This window comes from Rhinopithecus bieti, unplaced genomic scaffold, assembly GCF_001698545.2.
Source record: "Rhinopithecus bieti isolate Rb0 unplaced genomic scaffold, ASM169854v2 scaffold_36959, whole genome shotgun sequence".
Classification (NCBI taxonomy): domain Eukaryota; kingdom Metazoa; phylum Chordata; class Mammalia; order Primates; family Cercopithecidae; genus Rhinopithecus; species Rhinopithecus bieti.
The window spans coordinates 1,197,193-1,221,666 of NW_016816945.1; the positions used below are offsets into that span (position 1 = coordinate 1,197,193).

Here is a 24,474-nt window from a genome sequence, read left to right on the forward strand (position 1 = left end):
CCAATGTAAGGGGCCACGTTAAGTATCAGAGAGGGAGAAAAAATCATTTTCATTTACTCAGTACCTCCCAGATATCAAGGACCAGATACCTAAGTATGTTGTCTCACTCAGTTATCATAAAGGCCCTGTGAAGTGAGTTTCTGTTGCAACATTCTTGCAAGTTAGGAAATTGAGACTCAGGGCAAGGGGGCAGGTGACAAAGGAATTTCTCCAATGTCATATAGCTATCAAGAGGCAGTGGTGGGTTTGACGGGCTCCAGAACTCATGTTTGAACTATATGAAAAGAACCAAGGACTTTTCTGCTTTTAAAATTACCCTTTGGGATTCCCTTTCTATCAATAGGTGTTGATTGTTAACAGCACAGCTGAAACCCTCTCTTTTACCAGGAAGTCCAGTGTGTCTCTCCTTTCTCTCCTACCCACTGTCCTCTCACCCACTAGTTAGCAGCCTGAAAATCTTCCTCTTCCTTTCTTCAGCCTTTCCCATGCTGACACCATTTTGACCTTCCAGTGCCCTCTTCCCCGATGTGGTCAACTGCATGCAGACTGACAACCTGGAGCTGAAGAAGCTGGTATACCTCTACCTGATGAATTACGCCAAGAGTCAGCCTGACATGGCCATTATGGCCGTCAACACCTTTGTGAAGGTGAGCAGGAGCTTGGTGGGCGTGGGGACATGGGGTGCTTAAGGCTCTGTCTCCACTCAGTCTCTTGGGGGTGGGACCCTGTGGCGCTGGATGGAGTCCAGACCTTCAGACTGCCCGTGCCTGCCCAGCCTGCAGGCCTCTTCCTCCAGCAGAGGGCTCCCACTCTCCAGAAAATCAAATGCTAAGGACCCTGCCTAACTCTCCTGTGTGAGGTCCTGCCAGGCCTGTTGATCCCTTCCCCACCCTGATTGGGCCTTGCCCTGCATGCTTTGCCAGGGCAGGAATCAGCAGGTGTCCGAGGGCTTCTCTGTTCCCCTTCTAGACTGCTGCTTTCTCCATTTTCTGTCCTTCAGATTAAATTGTCAGCTCTGTGCACCTATATTTTAATTGTATTTTCTCCTAATGTTTAGTACCTGTGAATTTGTGTACCTTTAGAACCTTAGCTCCCCTGACCGTGCTCAGATATGGAAAATGAGGCTTCTGTGGCCCAGTGGAAAGGCCGAGGGCTGTGATGCTAGATGGATGTGGATTTGAATCACAGCTCTGCTCTGTGGCTTCAGATGAGCTCCCAGCCTTCCTGAGAGCCTCAGTTTCATCATCTGTAAAATGAGACCAGTATTGTATTTCTACTGTGAGGATCAGAGGAGACAGTGTGCAGAGCTGGCATGGGTGCCAGTTACATAGCATTTACTTTTGCTGCTGTTGGCTGTAGTTGGTGGAGATCCATAGCAGCCATCTGATGTTGCTCAGCCTAGCGGGGCTCAGAGCTGCAGGCCAGGGAGAATATGAAGCCCACAGATGGCTCATCCCACTCTTGCCCTGGCCAATGGCTGGTTCCTCTCAGGACTGTGAGGACCCCAACCCCCTCATCCGAGCCCTGGCAGTGCGGACCATGGGCTGCATCCGTGTTGACAAGATCACAGAGTACCTATGCGAGCCACTCCGGAAGTGCCTGAAGGACGAGGATCCGTATGTGCGCAAGACAGCAGCTGTGTGCGTGGCCAAGCTCCATGACATCAACGCCCAGCTAGTGGAGGACCAGGGCTTCCTGGACACCCTTAAAGACCTCATCTCTGACTCTAACCCCATGGTAAGCCACTGCCACCCACCGTACTACCTCCTGGGTTGCTTGGGAAGACATTGGCTTGACCCGTCACCAGGCATTCCCGAGTACCTGGTCAGAGCCTGGCTGGGGGTGCCAGTTGTTCTTGTGCCTTGTGGTGGTTCACGCACCCTCTTTGGAGGGAGCTAGACCTGGATTCCCTTCTCCTACTCTCTGACTAGCTGCGCAACCTGGGGCAAGCTGCCTAGGCTCTCTTTTCTTCATCAGTGAGATGGATCTAATTCTACATGGCTGGCAGGAGTGCTGTGAAGGTGACATGCCTGGGATGGCCTGGTACATGGTGCGCAATCAATACTAGTGCCCTCCTTCCCCTTCTAGTCACTGTTATTGTTGCTGTCTTCTCACCAAGACATATGCTGCATGTGTGGTGCTCTTCCCTTCCCCCATCTTTGCTGGGTTGTAGAGGGTCACCCTGGAAGTAGCATAGCCTGGAAGATAGGATATCAGGATGTAGCTGGATGCGGAACTCCACAGTCTCCTTACCCATGGTGGTGGCAGCAGTTTGGAGGGCAGTTTGGTAGGGCCCGTTTAAAACGAATGTTTAAAATGAATGCACAAACCCCGCCATCCCCCAATCTGAGCAGAAACACTGAGCAACTGCCATACATAGTACTGAGCAGCCAGTACAGAGATGGGCACTGGAGCACTGGATGGTTCACAGAGAAAAGTTGGAAACAATGCAGAATACACTTAAAAACAGCTGCCTGGACTGGGTACGGTGGCTCACACTTATAATCCCAGCACTTTGGGAGGCTGAGGCAGGTGGATCACAAGGTCAGGAGATCGAGACCATCCTGGCAAACATGGTGAAACCCCGTCTCTACTCAAAATACAAAAATTAGCTGGGTGTGGTGGCATGTGCCTGTAATCCCAGCTACTCAGGAAGCTGAAGCAGGAGAATAACTTTAACCCGGGGAGTCAGAGATTGCAGTGAGCCAAGATTGCACCACTGTACTCCAGCCTGGTGGCAGAGCTAGACTCCATCTCAAAAAAAAAACAAAAAAAAAACAAAAAAACGAAAACAGCTGCCTGAGGCTGGGCGCAGTGGCTCATAGAGGATTACATGCCTGTAATCCCAGCACTTTGGGAGGCTGAGGTGGATGGATCACCTGAGGTCAGGAATTCAAGACCAGCCTGGCTAACATGGCGAAAACCCATCCCTACTAAAAATACAAAAATTAGCTGCTCATGGTGGTGCATGCCTGTAATCCCAGCTACTCAGGAGGCTGAGGCAGGAGGATTGCTTGAGCCCGAGAGGCAGAGGTTGCAGTAAGCCAAAAGATGCCACCACTGCGACTCCAGGATTGGGCCCAACAGCGAGACTCCATATCAAACACAACAACAACGACAAAAAACAGCTATGCTGCAGTTGGCTCACGCCTGTAAATCCTAGCACTCGTGGCGAAGCTGAGGCGGGAGGATCACCTGAGCGTCAGGAGTCTGAGACAGCCCTGGCCAAGCGGTGGTGAGGACTCCATCTCTACTAAAAATTACAAAAATTCAGCCGGGTGCTTGGTGGTGCATGCCTGCCTAATCATCCCAGCTACTCGGGAGGCTGAGGCTATGAGAAACACTTGAACCCAAGAGGTGGGGTTGCAGTGAGCTGAGATCACACCAGTAGCCTTCGCAACCCTGGGTGGACAGCCCACGACTCCCGCTTCTCATAAGAAAAACAAAAACAAAAAACACTCTCTAGTGGAAATGGATTGAGGGCCTGGAGCTTCACCATGGGCAAGCCCCTCTCTCTCCAGCCCCCATCCACTTCCAGTTCAGCCTCAAGGAGATCGGCAGGAATCCCTAGCACTGAGAAGCACAGCTGACAAGCATGAAAGTGAGCTGCTGTTGCTGGTAGCAGGGGACTGCTGTGTTAAGAAGCTGGGAATGCTTTTCTATGGCTGGGGGTCTTTCCTTGTTTTCTATTTTTTCTAAATGGCAGGCACACTTGTTTTTGTTCCAGTTTGCAGAAGGAGTCAGCAGGTGAAGTGGATTGGAGTGGGTCTCGTTGCAGCTCCAGGCCCTGCCCATTGGTCATATTCCTTTCAGGATATTTGACCTCTGACCAGCCAGCATCATTAGAGCCACTGGCCCGTGCCTTGTGAGCAGCACCCCCCAGCCTCTGCCCCTCTACCCTCTCAACCAGGTGGTGGCCAACGCCGGGTGCAGCGCTCTCAGAAATCGCGAGTCTCACCGCAGGCAGCAACCTGCTCGATCTGAACCCCCACGTCCATTCAACAAGCTTGCCTGACAGCCCTGAACGAGTGCACCGATGGTGGGGGCCAGATCTTCATCCCTGGACTGCTGGCCAACTATACACCCCAAGACGACCGCGAGGGCCCAGAGGTGAGGCGGGCGTGCCCCTTGCTTGGCCAGCCCAGGCGCTGAGGACCACTTGGGTCCTCAGGGGCTCCAACCAGGCCACTGCGGCCCTCAGGCCTTTGTGGCCCCTTTCTAGTGCCTTGCCCACAACCTACCCTCAGACACGCCTAAAGGGAGGCCTGCCTGCTTCCCACTTCTCCAGAGCCAGGCAGGCAGGAGAGCTGCCTTGGGCAGTCAGCTCGGTGCCTGCTGTGGGCATAGGCCTGGCCTGGCCTGGGAGCTCGCAGACGCCCAGGGCACCTCTGTTGAGTTCAGTAGATGGGTAGCGCCAGAGCCACTGCTCATTGAATTCTCACTGGGTGTCTGGGGCTCTGCCGGGTGCTTTCCACACATTAGAGTCTTTAATGCAACTTTCATCATCATCCCTCGCTTTCTAGATGAGGGAGCTCCAACTTAGAGAGGTGGAGGGAATTGTGCAGGTCCCCCAGCTGGGGCTCACCTGAGTCATGGTCTTAACCACAAGATGCCCTCCAAGTCAAGGAAGTGAGGAATTGCCATCTATACAGTATGTACTATGTGCCAGTACTGTGCTTGTTCTTTTTTGTTTGTTTGTTTGAGGCAGGGTTTCTGTCCCCCAGGCTGGAGCTGCAGCCCCAACCTCTGGGACTCAATCAGTTCTCCCAGGTACCTGGGACTACAGATGCATGCCAATGTGCCCAGCTAATTTTTATTTTTATTTTTTTTTGTAGAGACAGGTTTCCACCGTGTTTCCCAGACTAGTCTCAAACTCCTGGGCTCAAGCAATCCACCCCCCTCAGCCTCACCCGGCCTTGTTTTTTATATGCATTATGTCAGTTAAGCCCCCAGCAACCCTGTGAAGTAGGCAGCATCATCTTGATTCTATAGATGAGGAAACTGAAGTGCAGAGTGATTTCAACCTACTGGGGGTTAGCAGGCAGCAGAACCAGGATTTAGATCTTTCTTCTACAAAAAACATGTTTGTTTGTTTGTGTTAGGGTCTCGCTCTGTCACCCAGGCCGGAGTGCAGTGGCACAGTCACAGCTCACTGCAGCCTCAAACTCCTGGGCTCAAAGCAGTCCTCCTGCCTCAGCCTCCCAAGTAACTGGGACTACAGGCATGCACCACCATACTCAGCTAATGTGTAAAATTATTCTTAGTAGAGAAGGGTGTCATGATTTTGCCCAGGTTGGACATGCTATTTTTTTTTTTTTTTTTTTTGAGACAGGGTCTCACTCTGTTGCCCAAGCTGGAGTGCAATGGCGCAATCTCGGCTCACTGCAACCTCCACCTCCTGGGTTCAAGTGATCCTAATGTCTCAACCTCCCGAGTAGCTGGGACTACAGGTGCTCACCACCATGCCCAGCTAATTTTTGTGTTTTTTGGTAGAGACAGAGTTTTACCATGTTGGTCAGGCTTGTCTCAAACTCCTGACCTCAAGTGATCCACCCGCCTCGACCTCCCAAAGTACTGGGATTACAGGACTTGAACTATTGTGCCTGGCCTGTACATGCTATTTTGGTAACTAAAAACAGGATGTTTCCCTTTGTCTTTCCTGTTTGCCTCATTGGAATGGACGGATCCCAGCATCTGTGAGCGGGTCACCCCCAGGCTCTCCCACGCCAACTCCGCTGTGGTGCTCTCTGCTGTGAAGGTCCTGATGAAGTTCATGGAGATGTTGTCTAAGGACCTGGACTACTACGGCACGCTGCTCAAGAAGCTGGCCCCACCCCTGGTCACACTGCTGTCAGCTGAGCCAGAGCTGCAGTACGTGGCCCTGCGCAACATCAATCTCATCGTGCAGAAAAGGTACTGAGGTCACCACACACACATCCATGCATACCCCTCGGGGAGCCTCTTCTGCCGGGAATGGGGGCTGTCAAAGGAAACTGACCTATCACCATGCAGGAAGTCTCAAATAGCTTAACCAAAGGGGCAACTTTGCCCCCTGAGGGATATTTGGTGGTATCTGGAGATACTTTGGTTTTCACAGCTGAGGGGGGCATGCTCCTGGCATCTAGTGGGCAGAGGCTAGGAATGCTGGTCAGCATCCTGCAGTGCACAGAATAGCCCCTCACAGTAACTGTACAGCCCGAAATGTCAGCAGTGCTGAGGTTGAGAAGCCCTAGCTTAACCTAACTGGGAAGCAGGCTGTGTAAAGACTAACTTGGTGATTAAACTAGATATTGTCTTCCTAGTCCACAGAGCTGTCCTGAAATGGGCTGTCAGATTTTGTGTATCTGCGCATTTCTTCGGGGGAGAGTCCATAGCTCTAGTCAAACTCTCTGAGGTTGGAGCCTCAAGGCCTGGGGGAGGGGTACATTGGACTCACTCCGAATGCTGTGCTACCCGCTTCCGTCCCGTGAGAATGGCTGAGCAGTGAGCCACTGCTCCCAGGGCACACGGTCTGGTAGTGGGGGGTAGGCGAGAGCAGAAAAACCATTGAGCAGTGCTGGGTCTGCGGGGTTCATGGCATGATCCGCTTCTTCCTCTGAAGTGGCTCTAAGTGGTGGAGCCCTGCAGCTCTGGAGAGGGGGATTGACCTTGAGTTCTCCTCGCAGCTTTTGGTCAAATGGCTCAGTCAGCAGTGGGGAGTTGACAGTAGTGACCATTGATCATTCATATGTTACAGCAGGCCCTGTTGCTGGGAGTGGGGCTACACAGAGAACTGGGGCCTCATTAGTAATTTTCTCTTGGAAGACAGCACGTCCTCCTGGTTGTAGCTTCAGTCTGGGTCTTAGTACTCTCTGGGGGGACCCAGAGATATTGGTTGAATTGGGAGATTAGGGAGGTAAATATGGGAAAGCCTTCTGAGTTCCTAAACCAAGGGATGAAACTAGGGCTTCTTGGTTGTAGTGTGAGTCTTTATACACCAGTGCCCTAGAGTCACGGATTTAATGTGACATAGTGACTAGTAGAGCAGATGAGCATGCAGGGTTTCCTGTGCTGTAATTAACATGGTAAATCTCTTAAGAAGTTGGGCAGGGCGCGGTGGCTCACACCTGTAATCCCAGCACTTTGGGAGGCCGAGGTGGGCGGATCGTGAGGTCAGGAGTTCGAGACCAGCCTGACCAACATGGTGAAACCCCGTCTCTACTAAAAATACAAAAATTAGCCGGGCGTGGTGGCGCATGCCTGTAGTCCCAGCTACTCAGGAGGCTGAGGCAGGAGAATCATGTGAACCTGGGAGGCGGAGGTTGCAGTGAGCCAAGATTCTGCCACTGCACTCCAGCCTGGATGACAGAGCTAGACTCTGTCTGAAAAAAAAACAACAAAAAAAGAAGTTGTCCACGTCACTGAGACATGCCCTGCCCTGGTCCTGAGACGTGATTGGGCAGCTTTTGCCAAGTCCTAATTGCAGAAATCATCTTCCTGCTACCCAGCTCGGGGTCTTGCCTCTCCCGTGGGGCATGACAAAGGCTCCTTGCTTGGCCAGGACCTCCCCGCAGTGTGCACAGCAGCATGGAGTACCCAGTTTTCTCCTTTCTCTCTGTGCTGTCTTCTCCCTTCCTCACCATCTGTCCTCGTACCTTTTCTTTCCTTCTTTCTGTCTGGAAGGGCATAGGAGTAGGAGTCAGAGGTAGGTGATTCTCACCCCACTCCTGTCCTTACTGACATTAGCCATGTGACCTAGTGCCAGCCTCTCACCCTCTCTGAAGTTTCCTTGTTCAGGAAGAATGTGGTGGGTGATACTGGCGGAAGGCAGAAGGATGTTGCCTTTGAGGAAGGAACAATGACACATGTGAAAGGGCTCAGCTAGTGACAGCTCCTGCCTAGTGATGCCTTCTCTGAGGCAGGCATCGATCATGCTAGATGCTTCTCGTCTCACTCTCACAGCAGGCCGATTAGGTCGGTGTTGGTGTCAGAGTCCCAAGACCACACTCATGCTCAGGATTCACTAGCACTACTCACAGTACTCAGCATATATTTTTTAAATATATTTTTTCTTTTTGAGACAGGGTCTCACTGTGTTGCCGAGGCTGATCTTGAAGTCTTGGGCTCAAGCGATCCTCCTGCTTCAACCTCCCAAAGTGCCAGGATGACAGGCACGAGCTGCCACGCCCACTCAGGACTCAGCAGATAGCTATACCCACAGCAAAGATCTGTCAGCAGCAGAGCAGGGCTGCCCGGCTGGGTCATAGGGAAGAGGACAGTCTGGAGGATTCCATGAGAGGCTTTTTTGTACCTCCTCCTTCCCATGGGGAGTCACACAGAGCACACTCCTCCCCCAGCAAAATGCGGCAACTTGTGTAATGTTTCTGCCCAGGAAAGCCTGCTTGAGACTCGGCCCCCAGGCTTGTTATTGGGAGCACCTACACAAATTCCAGACTCCCAGGAGGGAAGCATATGTTCAGCATAAACTGTATTCTTTGTACAATGATCTAGGCACAGTTAAATACCTTTCTCATTTAAGGAACAGTGAGAACTCTTCCAAAATCCAAGTTGCCACGTGCCCGGCCTTCTGAGGCTAGCAGTCCCAGACCTGCGGTGGTAACGTGTTTCTGTACAGCATCATTCCCATTTCATGGGTGAGGAAATAGTCCTGAGGTCACAGGCTGGGACTGGGACTGAGATCTGTCTGATTTGCAAGCCTTTCCCGGGGGGCCTGCTGCCTCTGGAGAGTGAGCCTCTCTTACTGCGCTCCCTCTGCCTTCTGACGATGTGCTCAGGCACACAGGAGCAGTCAGAGCCTTGCTCAGGCTGGTTGCTGGGCCCTCTGCCCAGGAGCTTGCAGTCATGGCAGTGACTCTGCCTTCAAAAACATCAGGCTCCACCTCAGACCTCAGAAATGTCCCAGCAAATGTGGAGGGCCTTTTCTCATGAGGCTTAAGCCTTCTTTTTTGCTCTTCGGGCATCCTGCCCCACCATCAGGCCTGAGATCCTGAAGCACGAGATGAAGGTGTTCTTCGTGAAGTACAATGACCCTATCTACGTGAAACTGGAGAAACTGGACATCATGATCCGCCTGGCCTCCCAGGCCAACATTGCCCAGGTCAGCAGAGTGTGATGGTCAGGGCATGGGCTTGGTGTGTGACTGTTCCACCACCACCAGACTGTGGGCTCTGGCCCAGCTGACCAGTCTTACCATTAACGGTTTATCTCATGAAGAGTGTTCAGCATGGGACATGGGGCTGCGTAAGCAAGTGAAAGAACTGATGTTTTTTTTAGGCCGGGCGTGGTGGCTTACGCCTGTAATCCCAGCACTTTGGGAGGCCGAGGTGGGTGGATCATGAGGTCAGGAGATCAAGACCATCCTGGCTAACATGGTGAAACCCTGTCTCTATTAAAGATACAAAAAAATTAGCTGGGTGTGACGGTGTGCGCCTGTAGTCCCAGCTGCTAGGGAGGCTGAGACAGCAGAATGGTGTGAACCCGGGAGGCGGAGCTTACAGTGAGCTGAGATGGCACCACTGCACTCCAGCCTGGGTGACACATCAAGACTCCGTCTCAAAAAAACAAAAAAAAAGGACTGATGTTTTTGTTACTAAAGAATGTTTCTTCCTGTTACCACCTGTCATCCCTTACAAAGTGGTATTGGATATGTTAGCTAGATCAACCCCAAACAAGGTTGTCCAGGCCTGCTTTCCTTTTCAGGCACCTGCCAGCTCTCTCCCTTGGGCCTTCCACCTGGAATAGGAGGCAGAATCCCATTCTCCTAGGGAGTCTGTGTATATTCGCTGTCCAGGAATGTTCCAGCAGATTGCCCCATCAGGTCCCCCCAACCCCATCTTTTCTGTTTGGGCCACAGGTGTTGGCAGAACTGAAAGAGTACGCAACAGAAGTGGATGTGGACTTTGTACGGAAGGCTGTGCGTGCCATTGGACGCTGTGCTATCAAGGTGGAGGTGAGGCCCTGGGACTCTCTCCTTGGCTGGAGAAGGGAAAAGGAGCTGAAACCAGGAAACCAGTCTGATTCAAGAAGAATCTGCCAGCTTGCTGGTGGTCTAGGAAGGCCTGAGGCTCACCACTGGAGCCCCCACGGCGAGCATTATGCAGATCTGGTGGGGTTCCTTCTCACTCTGTAGTATCCTTTAGGCCTTCGAGTTGCTGCAGATCAAATTAACCCATCATAGTCGTGGTTCTCCTGCAGCATTTGCTAAGATGCTGGACAGCCACAAACTGGTGGACTTAACATTGACTTCACAAAGCTCTGGGGCAAGGACATTTTTTGGCAAATATTGTCATTCAGCTGCCCACATGCCTCTGTGTCCACACACCCTAGGGCCACTCCAGACTCCTGCGTCCTAGCATTTTATCTCTCCCCTTCCTTTCTCTGCCTGTGGAGATGTTCCATGACCACTAAGCCAGATTCTCCTTAAATGGAAGAATCTCCTCCACTGGTGACTTGGAGGGTCCTAGGATAGCTGGTCACCCCCCGCCTATCCCTTTGAGGTATGCTGTGATCTCAGCCTGTGATACTGTCCTGAGAAATCTCCTTCAGAGCAGGCCATGACAGCAGTGTGTGGAAGTAAAGGCAGAAGCAATCAGAGGTTCTGTGAGTGTTTTTGGTCACAGGAGCCCCCTTCCTGAAACAAGTAAAAAGAGAGGTGGGGTTCTACTGCACTGTAGTCACCTTGCCCTCAGGTCCTGGCCTAGAGGAGCTCCAAGGACCCTCCTTGCTCTCAGGAGCTCTGCCTCTGGCTTCTCCTCAGTCTCATTCCACATGTCCCTGCCATCCTAGGGCCATGATTTGGTACTGGTTCTCCCGTTACCTGGGGAGAGGGTTCTTCTGTTTTCCCGCTATGACAAGGAAGGTGCACCAGGAGTGACTTGGAGCCCTTGGCCAAGGTGTGGACATCAGAGGCTGTATTGGAAATGGGGTGTGGGAACCTCATCCACACTCTCCTCTTCCCATGCAGCAATCTGCGGAGCGCTGTGTGAGCACGCTGCTCGACCTCATCCAGACCAAGGTCAACTACGTGGTCCAGGAGGCCATCGTGGTCATCAAGGACATCTTCCGCAAGTACCCCAACAAGTGCGTGCCTGCCCTCCTAGGGAGAGGGCATCTGGCTCTGCCTGGGGACAGGGATGTCGGGGCGGAAAAGGAAGGAGGAGTCTCCTCTTCCTTCCTTCTCTGTCACAAGCAGCATTCTCAAAAGAAACTCTTTGTTTTTTATTTCGTCCACACTGCCCCTCCTCTGCTCTGCAGGCCACAATAAGGGCTAACATGTGATAGATGAAACTCAGATCCCCAGGCCAGGTGTGGTGGCTTACACCTGTAATCCCAGCACTTTGGGAGGCTTTTGGCAGGTGGATTGCCTGAGGTCAGGAGTTCGAGACTAGTCTGGCCAACATGGTGAAACCCCGTTTCTACTAAAAATACAAAAAAATTAGCAAAGCATGGTGGTGTGTGCCTGTAATCCAAGCTACTTGGGAGGCTGAGGCAGGGGAATTGCTTGAACCAGGGAGGTGGAGGTTGCAGTGAGCTGAGATCGCGTCACTGCACTCTAGCCTGGGCAACAGAGCGAAACTACGTCTCAAAAAAAAAAAAGAAAAAAGAAAAGAAACTCACGTCTCCTTTATCTGCCACCTTGGGGTCTTACGAGGCAGGTCCCCTTCCCTCTTGGCCCCTGCTTGGCTTCCCTGGGTTGCCTGTTCCTCAGGGCTCACATACCGACTGTGCCTTGGTCTCCCAGGTATGAGAGTGTGATTGCCACACTATGTGAGAACCTGGACTCCCTGGATGAGCCTGAGGCCCGGGCTGCCATGATCTGGATTGTAGGCGAGTATGCAGAACGGATCGACAATGCAGATGAGCTGCTGGAGAGCTTCCTTGAGGGCTTTCATGACGAGAGCACCCAGGTGAGCCAGTGAGCCGGCCAGGGTGTGAGTCATGACTGGCAGCTCAGCCCCACTGTGGCCCATACTGCCATGAAACCCTTCCTTCCTAAAACCTCGTCAGTAGCACTGACAGACAGATGAGTGATGTGCGCTTAATGGACACCGCCCCTTTTCCCTCTCACTGCAGTACAGTCAAGTCAGGGAGACATATGAGACAGTCTGTGGTGGTGTGGATAGAAGGCAGACACAAGTTCTTCGTTTTGTTTTAATTTCATATTCATATTTTAACAGGAAATACATTGACTTGGTTTCAAATTGATACAAAAGCATATATAGTGAAAAGTTTCCCTCTTCGTCACTTTGCAGGCCACAAATTCTCCCAGAGGTCACCACTGTTCTTGATGTCTTTTTTTTTTTGCGACGAAGATGAAGTCTCGCTCTGTGGCCCGGGCTGGAGAGCAGTGGTGTGATCTCAGCTCCCTGCCAGCTCCGCCTCCTAGGTTCACGCCATTCTTCCACCCCAGCCTCCCGAGTAGCTGGGACTACAGGCACCCTCCACCACACCCGGCTAATTTTTTGTATTTTTATATAGACGGGGTTTCACCGTGTTAGCCAGGATGGTCTCTATCTCTTGACCTCGTGATCCGCCCACCTCCGCCTCCCAAAGTACTGGGATTACAGGCATGAGCCACCATGCCCGGCCCTCTGTTCTTGATTTTTTAGGAAACTTCAGGAGATCATTTAGGAATACACCAGTAGACCCACAGACACATACACACGCACCCATCCTTCCTGTATACACATACACACATCTGACATACACACATATATACAACTCATTCTTATTTTTCATGGTGCTTCTGTTCCATAGTCATGGCAAACACTGAATTAGCAAGTACTGAACCATAGCTCCTAGAGAAATACAGAGTTTGGTTTCTGTGAGCATCTAGACACAACGTTTTTGTCAGCTGATCAGTTAATAACCTTCTAAAATGTGTGTTTCTGTTTAAAAACACCTTAGTTAATATATATTGTTAATTCATTGACATTGAACTCATGGCCATCGGTACTGTTCATGCCTGAGTGAAGCTTATCAAGCGCATGTGTTTTCTCTGAGGCTCATCACAGCCTTCTGTGCTTGGGGACACTAGGCAAGCACTTCAGCACTAGGGAGCATTTTAAACAAGCAAATCAACAAAAAGCGCAAAAATGTGAAAAACATGGCACTAAATAGGTGGTGGAAAGGATGCTTGTTTACAGGATGAGAGCTGAAACAGGAAGACAGAGCGTTGCCTTATTTGACCTCAGCTATGAATGTGTGTGTCAGGCAACTCGAAGTTTTCACGGTTCTGCACGTATTTGCAAATGACTGCAAAGGCACCACGAGTCTTGATTTGGGGGCTACAAGTAAATTTTAGCAAGTAGGCAGGTTCCCAAACATGGATTGCTCAAGTAGTGAGAATTAACTGTATCTACATTGCCCTCTCATTTATTTCTAGACACTGCTGGTAGCATACTCTGCAAATTCAAATTGTTTAGCACCTTGCCTTTTTCTGTTACCAATACCTCCAAAGACCATGCTCTCTCATTCATTTATGCTTTATTTAACCAGCCTCTCCTGGTGGGTATTTAGGTGTCCAGTCTTGTGCTCATTAAAACAGTACTGTTGAGAATAACCTGTGTAATGCACATCTGCACGCATAGCTGGAGGATACATTCATAGCAGCAGGATGTTAGAGAAAAGGGCATGTGAGTTTGAGATTTGGGTAGCCATTGTCAGATTTCTGTTGTGGAGGTTGTGCTGGTTTTTATACTCCCGTCTCAAATGGTGGGATTGCCCTCTTCTTACCTCTGCTTTGTTTTTGCCGGTCCAGTAGCTAACGAGTACCTCACTGTAGTTCTTTTTGCATTTCTGTTATGAATGAGCCTGAATGTCTGCCTTGTCATTTGTATTCCCTTTTCTCAGTTAACTGGGAACCGTGTTAGTCTGTTCGTGAGCACAGAAATTTTTGCTGCCCAATTGGGGCAGTGTAACCCCACGGGTCCAAGTGTGGGACTTAATGAGAGATCCCAGAGTCCATACCCCTCGTCTGCCCTTTCCTGGCTCAGTAACTTTATGCTTATCCCTTTAACTCTTAGCCTCAGTTTCTTCATTTGTAAAATGAGAATCATTAGATCTTCCCTCATCCTTTTGCTACAAAAGTGAAATTGGGATGCTTGGTATAATGTCCTTAACACATGCCCAGCCCATAATAAACACTCATTCATGGTAGTGTTGGTTTGGGCCAAATTGGTTTCAAAAGCAAACTAGTCCAGGCCAAAAAGGGGAGCAACTGGTTCCAATAGCCGGCAAGTGTGGGTAGCACGCTGCCTTCTGGGACTCCTGGCTGAGGGTGCTTGGATGGTGGCATTGAGCTATCTTCTGCTGTGGGTAGGCTCCCAAGAGTGGGAGCTGTAAGGAGTCAGCCGTTCCAGGCTATGTCCTTACGGCACAATAACTCCCATGGAAAGAATTTTTCTCCTTCCCTCAGTAGTTCCAGCAAAAGTCCCAGGACCTATTAGCATTATCCTGAGCCAGGCACTGTGACTCTGGTTGGCGAGGTCTCTCAGGCACCGATCCCAGTCAGTGTGGACTGAAAGGGACAGAAAGACGGATGAGGCTCTGAAGGAAAGCCAGTGTTTCTGTTCCCAGAAGACAGAATAGATGCTGGGTGAGCAAAAACAACAGATGTCCATCCCAGAATCACAGTACTAATTCCCACCGTCACCCCCCCACCACCACCTGCTTCCAGACTGCCTTTGCTTGCAATACCAGCCTCTTCCCGGTGTCTCAGAAGCAAAGCCTGCCTATGCTGGGTTCTGCTCCTGCAGGCAAGTCCTGCCTGGGATCACTGTGAGGATGTCCTGTAGGGCAGAGATCCCCAACCCCCCAGGCCACGGCGCAGTACCCGGTACCATGGCCTGTAAGGAACTGGGCTGCACAGCGGGAGATGAGTGGCAGGCAAGCAAGCATTACTGCCTCAGCTCCGCCTCCTGTCAGATCAGTGTCAGCATTAGATTCTCAAAGGAGCGCAAACCCTATTATGAACTGCACAGGCGAGGGATCTAGGTTGTGCGTTCCTTATGAGAACCTAATGCCTGATGATCTGAGGTGGAGCAGTTTTATCCTGAAACCATCCCCCCACCCTTATACCCCATGTGTGGAAAAATTGTCTTCCACAAAACTGGTCCCTGGTGCCACAAAGGCTGGGAACCGCTGCTGTAGGGGTGTGCTTCTGCCCCTATCATAGAGTCAATCTTTTGCAGCTAAGCCTGCTAAAAAGCCAGGATGAGAGAAGCTGGACAGGGAGAGGTAAGCCAAGAGTCTGGTGGTGTGAACAGAAACAGAGCTCTGAAGTTTGAGATCCAGCCTCCTCCCTGTGGTGTGGCCTGGAGCACAGTTACGTGAACTCAGCAAAGCCATTTCCTTGTCTCTAGTGCAGTTATTGCAAAGACTGCTGGACATTGTGTGTAAAGTGCCCGCTCCAGCACTCAGTTTAATGGTAGCTGTGGGGGTGTGATGTAATTCAGTAGCCTGTTCACTTTGCATCTTTTGTTCACAACACAGTTCAAAGCTCTTTTAAGAATACTTGTTAGGGCCAGGCGCGGTGGTTTACACCTGTAATTCTAGCACTTTGGGAGGCCGAGGCGGGCGGATCACTTGAGGTCTCGAGTTCGAGACCAGCCTGACCAACATAGTGAAACCCCATCTCTATTAAAATACTGCGCGCCTGTAATCCCAGCTACTCCAGAGGCTAAGGCAGGAGAATCGCTTGAACCCAGGAGGCGGAGGTTGCGGTGAGCCGAGATCATGCAACTGCACTCCAGCCTGGGCAACAGACCAAGGCTCCATCTCAGAAAAAAGGAAAAAATAAAAAACTTGTTAACTGGGTGCAGCAGCTCACTCCTGTAACCCCAGCACTTTGGGAGGCCGAGGCAGGAGGATCTTTTGAATCCAGGAGTTTGAGGCCAAGCTGGGCGACATAGTGAGACCTCATATCTATAATTAGCTGGGTGTGGTGCACCCACCTGTGGTCCCAGCTACTTGGGAGGCCTAGGTGGGAGGATCGCTTGAGCCCGGGAGGTTGAGGCTGCAGTGAGCCAAGATCATACCAGTGCACTCCAGCCTGGGCAATAGAGCGAGACCTTGTCTCAAAAAAAAAGAACACTTATTGAGTGCTTGACGATTTGGAGTTTTTTGTTTGTTTGTTTTAGCGACGGACTCTCACTATGTTTTGCCCAGGCTAGCCTTGAACTCCTGGGCTGAAAGGATTCTGAATAGCTAGGACTATGGGCTTGCACCACTGCACCAGGCTTGACAATTATGGAACTCATTTTACATTGTCTTGTTGAATCTTCTCATCCTTGGCTCCCAGGCCTCTCTAGCCATGGACAGCCGACTTAGAAAGTCTTGGTCAGCAGCTGGGCATGGTGGCTCATGCCTGTAATCCCAGCACTTTGGGAGGCCGAGGTGGGTGGATCACTTGAGGTCAGGAGTTCGAGACCAGCCTGGCCAACATGGTAAAACTCATCTCTACTAAAAACACAAAAATTAGCTGGGTGTGGTGGCGTGTGCCTGTAATCCTAGCTGCTCAGGAGGCTGAGGCAGGAAAGTCACTTGAACCCAGGAGGCAGAGGTTGCAGTGAGCTGAGATCACCCCATTGCACTCCAGCTTAGGCAGGAAAGTGAGACTGCGTCTCAAAAAAAAAAAAAAAAAAATCTTGGCCAGGGTGGTATATCAGCCCAGCCTGCATGTGGCCCTGTCCTGCCATCCCATCCTGTCTGGATGGCAGGAGTAATGGCATCATTGCAGGAAGATTGCCCTAAATATGCAGGCTAACAGCCTGAGTGTGTTGAGAGGAACTGGAATGAATTGTTGAGCCAGGGCCCTGGGCACCTGGCCAGACCAACCTCTGGCAATACAGCCTGAGGCATACCTGACTGGAACCACAGCAGATCTGACAGTGATGAATAATTCCAGGCATCCAGCTGACTGGGTTGGGAAGAACTTTTTCAAGAGTCCTTGTGTGATGGTAGTGGTGATAATGACTGTGATGATGACAGCTATTCCTTAGCAGAATACACAGTGCTTTTTTATTGTTTTGTTTTGTTTTGTTTTTTTGAGGCAAAGTCTCACTCTTGTCCCCCATGCTGGAGTGCAGTGGCGCGATCTCGGCTCACTGCAACCTCCGCCTCCCAGGTTCAAGCAATTCTCCTGCCTCAGCCTCCTGAGTAGCTGGGACTACAGGTGCCTGCCACCATGCCTGGCTAATTTTGTATTTTAGTAGAGACAGGGTTTCACCATGTTGGCCAGGCTGGTCTTGAACTCCCGACTTCAGGTGATCCGCCCGCCTTGGCCTCCCAAAGTGCTGGGATTACAGGCGTGAGCCCCCGCGCCCGGCCGCTTCTTTTCATTTGTGGTCTCATCAACTCTCCATTAACCCTGTGAGATGTAATGACTGTTTTATAGATTAGGAAGCTGACTCAGAGAAGCTAAATGACTTGCCCAGGGTCACCCAGCTGAGAAGTGATAGAACTGGAGTTCAAATAAGGTGAAAAAAAAATCTTGGCCAGGGTGGTATATCAGCCCCTCCAAGCAAACTGCCATGAGTTGCCATTTTTAAAGCTCACAAGAATCCTGAAGTAGGCCACACCCTTCCTTTACAGATGGGGGTAAATGGCTTCCCATTGGCTACCCAGGCAGGGGCTAGAGTCTGGAAGCCAGATGCTGGGCTGCCTCCTGCCTCGGAAACAGCCAGCCTACTGCTCCTCTGCTGCTGGCCCACATGTAACCAAATTGCAGAGACTCTGGTTCGTCCCAGAATTGGAGGACCACATGCCCTCCGTTCCGCCTGCCGCTGTCAGCCTTCCCTGTACAAGTGCCCTCCTGCTGGGCAGGTGTCAGAGATGCCGCCAGCATGGCTGCTGCTGGACTTCCTGCACTGCCACTCCTGCCCTCCTGCTGCAGACCTGTCCCTGGCACAGCCCATGGGCTCCCACTGCCCCCGACTCCAGGAGCCTCAGGCTGCCCCCTTGTCCTAGGACTAGCAAAAATGAGACCATGACTAAGGAAGGATTATGTGCAAAGACTTGTTCTTGCATAGATGTTTTTTCGGTCAGCAAGTATTTCTTAAGTGCGTGCTCTACACGAGGCACTGGATTGGGCAGTAATTAGTGACACGGCAGTAAGCAAGACAGACATCTCTCCAGCCCACAGGGGGCTCACTGCACAGGACAGCCAGCAACTGGTGGTGCTGTGAGGGGATGGAAGAGGCTGCAGAAGCATGGGGGTTCTGGAGGTGGGGTTGGCATGAGATCTGAAGGGTAAGGAGGTATTGGCCAGGATGAGGGCAGCTTTGGGTATGTCCAGGTATGCAGCAGGGGCCGGTGGAGGGCCACCAGGAATGGTTCCCACCCTCTGGTAGAAGCACAGGTTCTTGATGGCAGGCTCTGTGGACCCTGCTGCCCCAGTCCCCTGGGACTCCATGGGGCTGTCGCCACTTGCTGACAGGTAGTCCCAATAAGAAGCATACCAGCCACATGTGAGCTTCTCATAGTTCTGTGAAGTCTAGAGCTCCAACAGGTTTCTAGAACTCTAGGGCTGGGCGGCGGCCCCTGGCCTGCTTGGGTTTGCCAAATAGTCCAGTGCTTAGCTCCTTCCTGAGTGAGTGATGCCAAGGTCTGGCTGCTCAGCGGCACCAACACCTGTGGCGGCCCTTTGCGTGTGTGCCGGGACAGCCCCAAACCTAGAAGAGCTGTGCTTGGCTTCCAGGGACTTTGAACACCCTTTTCCTCCTCAAGCCTTTTTGGTCTCCCGCTGTCCCCATGTGAGGCCCACCTTCCTCCTCGCCACTGCTGTTCCCTCCCTGCAGGTCCAGCTGCAGCTGCTGACAGGCATCGTGAAACTCTTTCTGAAGAAGCCAACAGAGACCCAGGAGCTGGTGCAGCAGGTCCTCAGTCTGGCCACTCAGGTGGGTGACCCAGCCGCCCCACTGTGCCCAGCACAGCCGTCACTCAAGCAGGGGAACTTTTGTCCCAGGAATTAGACCTGGAAGCCAGGCCCACTCCTGAGACAGGTATCTTGTGGGTGGGACTGGCTTCCAGCCCCAGAGTAACCCAAGCTCCCTGCCTTCAGGGAGCTTAGAACACAAAGTGCAGGGAGGTCAAGTAGTGAAGTTGAGACAAACTAGACAGAGGAGGAGAGCCTGCGGAAGCCTGAGGGTGTGCGTTGGGGGCAGGAAGGGCAGGCCACAGTGGGCGGTTGGGAGTAGAGACAGGCACGGCCAGGCTGGAGTAGAGCAGCATGGAGAAGGAGCCCGGGGATGGGGTATGGCCCTGTAGGTGGTGTAGGGGCAGGCTCATGGGAGCACTCAGGACTGCTGTCCCCATTGGCCAGCCCTGTGCCACACCTGGCTCATGGCTACAGGAAAATCTCCTCCCTTCTCACCTGGCTACTCTGAGTTTCATGGGCTTCTCCTCACCCCCACAAGGACTCAGATAACCCGGACCTGCGGGACCGTGGCTACATCTACTGGCGCTTGCTTTCCACGGACCCAGTGGCAGCCAAGGAGGTGGTGTTGGCTGAGAAGCCACTCATCTCTGAAGAGACGGACCTCATCGAGCCCACACTGCTGGACGAGCTTATCTGCTACATCGGCACGCTGGCCTCTGTCTACCATAAGCCTCCCAGTGCCTTTGTGGAGGGGGGCCGGGGCGTCGTGCACAAGAGCCTACCACCCCGCACGGCCTCGTGAGTGAGACTGGCCAGTAGGCCTGAGCCTCCACACCTGCTTTCCCAGTTCAGCAGCATAGGCACTAAGGCCTGGTGTGTCATGCCCTGGCAAGGCCTGAGTCTGAGGAAAACTGACAACCTTTTCTCAGCTATTTATTGTACATGAGGTATTTGCTAGATGACCTCATTCCATCCTAACAACAGCTCTGAGAGCAAATGTCCCCATTCTTCAGGTGGGAACAAGAGACAAGGAGAGCTTGAGGGACTGGTCCAGGATCTCACAACTAGCAGAGCTGGGACTCAGACCGGTTCTGTCTCATTCCAGAGCCCTGTCTGTGCCTCCTCTGCTTTTCCCAGGTGGTTGGTGTGACCTGGTGGCACCGTCCTAGGGCACTGGCTTCCAGTTTTCTCCTTGGCATGGGCTGAGGGCTAGAAGCAGGCGGCCCTCTCCCTTCACTCATCCTCACGGAGGGCCTGAAAGATGGACTTGCTGTGGGAATGGGGAAGCAGTGGGGCCATGTGGACAGGCCTGTCGGGGACAGTGAGGAGACTCAGTGCCTGTCCTGGGGGAGGTGCCTGGAGGTTGGGGTCTCTTTAACCTTCCTGAGACATCTTGATGCCTCCGCCCTACTGAACGTCTCTCCCTTCTGTGTCCCGGCAGGAGTGAGAGTGCAGAGAGCCCTGAGACAGCCCCTGCCGGAGCACCTCCTGGGGAGCAGCCAGATGTCATCCCCGCCCAGGGCGACCTGCTGGGTGACCTCCTCAACCTGGACCTTGGCCCTCCAGTGAGCGGCCCACCCCTGACCACCTCCTCAGTGCAGATGGGAGCTGTGGACCTTCTTGGCGGTGGCCTTGACAGCCTGGTATGTCATGGGTGCCCTCTGGATGATGTTGATAATGATCCTCAGAGGAGCAGTCACTGAACGCCCCTCCATGCCAGGCACCAGCTGAGTGCCTCAGGTACATTATATTGAGCTCTTACCATTTACCCTCGGAGGTGATTGTGTAGCTCCCTACTTATGATAAGAAAACCAAGGTTTAGAGAGGCCAGGCAGCCTTCCCTCCAAGGTTGCACAGTCCCTGAGTGGCAGACAGGATTCCACTCCCTTGTTGGACCTTCAAGTCCCAGGAGATCCTGGGCAGGGAGGCCCATCCTAGCCCTTGCCTTAATCCTGCCATCACAGTCACCTTTGCCCTGTTAGGCTAGGGTGTTCCTAACTTTGAGGAATCAGACTTGTGTCCACTTAGCTTCATGCTGCCCCAGCTGGGAACAGAAGCCCAGCCAGGCCTATTTGAGAGGACATGGGAGGCCGGGGAGAGAGGGGAATGGGAAGACAGTAGGGAGGGGAGTGGTGAGACTAACGTGGGTGTCTCCCTGGGGCTTCCTCAGGCAACTGGCAGGGCCAGGTGCTGGGGGTGGCTGAGCCTCTTCATTTGACTGTGCTCGACTCAGGTCTGCACGGTGGCAGCACGGGGGCAGGAGACTGGCGATCAACGCTGCTAGGGTGAGGCAGGAAGGGCTGTGGTGCAGAATGGGTGTTGGGGTAAATGTGTGGTGTAGTGCCTTTCATAGAGACGGGGTCTGGGCCTCTCGTAGGCCCCAAAACAGCCTCACACCACTCTCCTCTTGGATGGAGCTACGGTTAACTAATCTCCTCTCTCCTTCCCTTCTCTCTCTTGTTTCTCTGTCTTCCTTCCTGGCTTTTTCTCTCTGCATGTGGCTGCCTGTTCTCTTCACCTGCCTGCTTCTGCTTGGAGATGGGTGATGAGCCTGAAGGGGTATGGTTCAACCCTTGCGTCACCAAGCCTTCATCCTTGCTCCTCCCGAAAGCGCTGGCCCAGCATCCCAAGGGGCGGGTGATGTCAAAGCAGCCCCCGCCTGCTGAGCCCTTGCCTTGGTCCAGCGTCCTGGCAGTCTCTGTCTTGACCAGCTGGCATCCGGCTACCACTGGGCCCCATAGCCATGGATTCTTGCCCAGTCCTCACCACCCCATGACACATCACCTTGTCATCCCAGGGGTTGCCAGCCCTCAGTCCCACAACCCCTCTCTAATGTCCTGGAGGGAGAGCACCCGTCTGCATAGCATGTCTCCACCCAGCCGTGTGTCTTGGGACCTCCTTTTATCCATGGGCTGAGTGTCAATTTGGGAGTGTCTCCAGCCCTTTCCCAGACGTTACTCCTAAGGCTCAAGGCTTGCAGGGCACGGGAGGGCTCAGCCTCTCTTCTCCACCCACCTCTCTCTGTCTTGTCTCTGTAATTTAGAGTTGATATGGAGGCTGTCCTGCCCCCTGCCCCCAGTGTATTCTAAAGAGCCAGGTGGCTTTACTCATTCCCAGCCCTTGATGTCCTTGCTTCTTGATGCCTGCCTCTGACTCTGTCCCTCCCTTTCCAGATTGGGGGCACCAACTTCGTGGCACCTCCAACAGCAGCAGTACCAGCCAGTCTTGGAGCACCCATCGGCAGTGGCCTGAGTGACCTCTTTGACCTAACCAGTGGTGTGGGCACCCTGTCAGGATCATATGTGGCCCCCAAAGCAGTAAGTCACTTGTCTTCTCTCTTGGCAGAAGCAGAGAGAAGTTATAGAGACTGGCATGTGGGCTCCTTTAAATGGCCTCGGCCGTAGAATTGGCTCAGGCCGGCGCTGATGAGGGAAGCTGGGGGCCACGGGGGCACCGAGGAAAAGGAGCTAAGTCAGGCTTGGTGGATGCCTAGGCAGGCTTTCCGGAGGAGTCGCAGGACCTCATTAGCTGAACAGAAGCGGGTAGGGGCTCCAGACCAAGGGAACAGCCTGTGGTAAGGCCTGGAGGGAAGGGAGACCCTGGCCTCTGTCAGGGAATCAGCAGAGGCCTGTCAGGTGGAAGCAGTAGTTCTCAGTGCCATCAGACCCAGCACCCCTTAGTCATCATCGACATTTTACATTGTCACCATTCCTCTCCTTAAATGCAATTGGTGGGCTGTGTAACCTACCTACACACAGCATTCCAAAAATACTCAGATGCTTTCACTGCATGGAGGAGACATAAAAGGAAGAGAATACAAGTGTATGTATCAATGTTATAAGTGTCTGGGCACGCCTGCCCACTCACCCCGGAAGATATGAAGTTGCCAGGTGTTTGCTGCAGGGCAAAGTCACTGTGACTGTGGCAACCACAGTCTGGATGTTTGTAGCCTGGACCCCATGAGTGGTTTGGCCAGTGGTGCCATTTGTTTCTGAAGTGGTCGCTGACTCCCAGTAAGGTTCGGAGTAAGATAAACAACAGGCTTCCCTTGATTTTCCTGAGAATTGTGTTCCTGGAAGTCTCAGGATATGTTGAAACCATGCAGAAAATACTGGAAGGATGCAGGACAGTTGCTTGTTGTGGGGTGGTTGTCCCCACGGTGGGACGTCCAGCATCCCTGACTCCAGCCCCCTATGTTATGCCACCTGAAGATGCCCACAGAAGCCCACTGTGCCACCTAGGGCACACCCCCAAGACTCCTGGCTAGACTAGGGATCAGCAAAGGAAGAAACTGGCAAGGCTGGTGGGCCAGGCTGAGCGTTTCTTCTTGATCCTGGCACAGCCGGAGGCTTTGGAAAGTTTTAAGCAAAGAGATGAACCAGTCTGATTTGCACTTGAGAAAGATGGCTGCGTGTGTAGGGAAGGGGTGGGGCAGAAGCACCGGCCCCAGGGGATTCTGTGGCAGGGAGGAGGAGTGCTGCGGCAGCTGGACCACGAGGGCTCTTGTGGGTGGAAACAGTGGCCAGACTTGAGAGCTCCCTGGGAGGGAGGAGCCGGGGCTGAGGGAAGGAGAGCTGAGTTCAGGGTGTGAGAACATGCAGGCGTAGCACTGAGGAGAGCTCAGTGTGGCCCATGTTGTCAATGTCAAGGAAGCTGCCAGAGGGGACCAACCTGGCCTGATCCCCTCACCACACTCAGATCAGAAGTTGTGTTTGCCAGAGCCCCCCTCTCTCTTCTGAGGTCCCGGCCCCAAAACAGGATACAGTTGGGGGTCGGGGCAGTGATAGCTCTGTCATGACTAGGGAGCCATGAACCCCCACCTCCCTACACCCTGAGCTGGATTTCTCCACCATATGCCAGCTGCACCTGCAGTGGTGGTGACTGGAGGCCCTGGCAGGGTCTGGGCACTGAGAGGCCCACAGCAGACAGCAGCTCTGACACTAGTAGCCACACACTTCCTTGCAGGAATGGCACAGCATTCCACAGCCACCACCAGCACGTCCTCCTCCCAGCAGCCCTTTGTGGCTCTTCCTCCTATTTCGTGGTTGAGAAATCTGAGTGCTTTTGCCTAAGGTCACATAGCTGGTGACAGAGTCTGGAAGTGAAAGCAAGTAACACTAAAGCCTCTGCTCCAGACCCCTACATGATGGTGGCCCCACAGAGCGTGAGAACGACCTGTGCCCCTGCCTTCATGGGTGGAGTGTCAGGGCCAGCAGGGCCAAGGGAACGTAGGATCGTGGCATAACGTACAGCATGTGCAGTTGACTTACTACCTGGATTGGCTGCACCAAGGCATGAGGCCAACCTGTACTCACCAGAAGCCCAATATCACAGGCACACAAAGCAGGACGAGTCCTTAAGGGACAGAGAACAGCAAAGACTCCTGTAACCCGGTGGGTGCCAGCCCTTGCCAGGCACTGCAGAGCTGCCAGGAAAAGAAAGCCTGGAGCTGGCCTTTGGCAAGCTGGCACTAGGCTTGTGAGTTCATCTTATATATATATTTTATTACATATATATATAATATATATTATATATAATATATATTATATTACATATATATATATATATATATATATATATATTTACACACACACACA

General features: G+C 52.5%; 1 protein-coding gene across 1 annotated transcript in view; it reads left to right on the top strand.

The window, feature by feature from the left end:
* Positions 1–24,474, top strand: part of AP1B1 (adaptor related protein complex 1 subunit beta 1) — a 62,001-nt gene that overhangs the window by 27,717 nt on the left and 9,810 nt on the right. Inside the window, 15 exon segments of the mRNA XM_017855611.1 lie at positions 512–647; positions 1,492–1,747; positions 3,607–3,618; positions 3,934–3,992; positions 3,994–4,121; positions 5,692–5,913; positions 8,977–9,097; positions 9,854–9,949; positions 10,964–11,079; positions 11,741–11,906; positions 18,798–18,896; positions 19,416–19,675; positions 20,319–20,520; positions 21,416–21,436; positions 22,051–22,194. Of these exon segments, the coding sequence (XP_017711100.1) occupies positions 512–647; positions 1,492–1,747; positions 3,607–3,618; positions 3,934–3,992; positions 3,994–4,121; positions 5,692–5,913; positions 8,977–9,097; positions 9,854–9,949; positions 10,964–11,079; positions 11,741–11,906; positions 18,798–18,896; positions 19,416–19,675; positions 20,319–20,520; positions 21,416–21,436; positions 22,051–22,194 (2,038 nt within the window).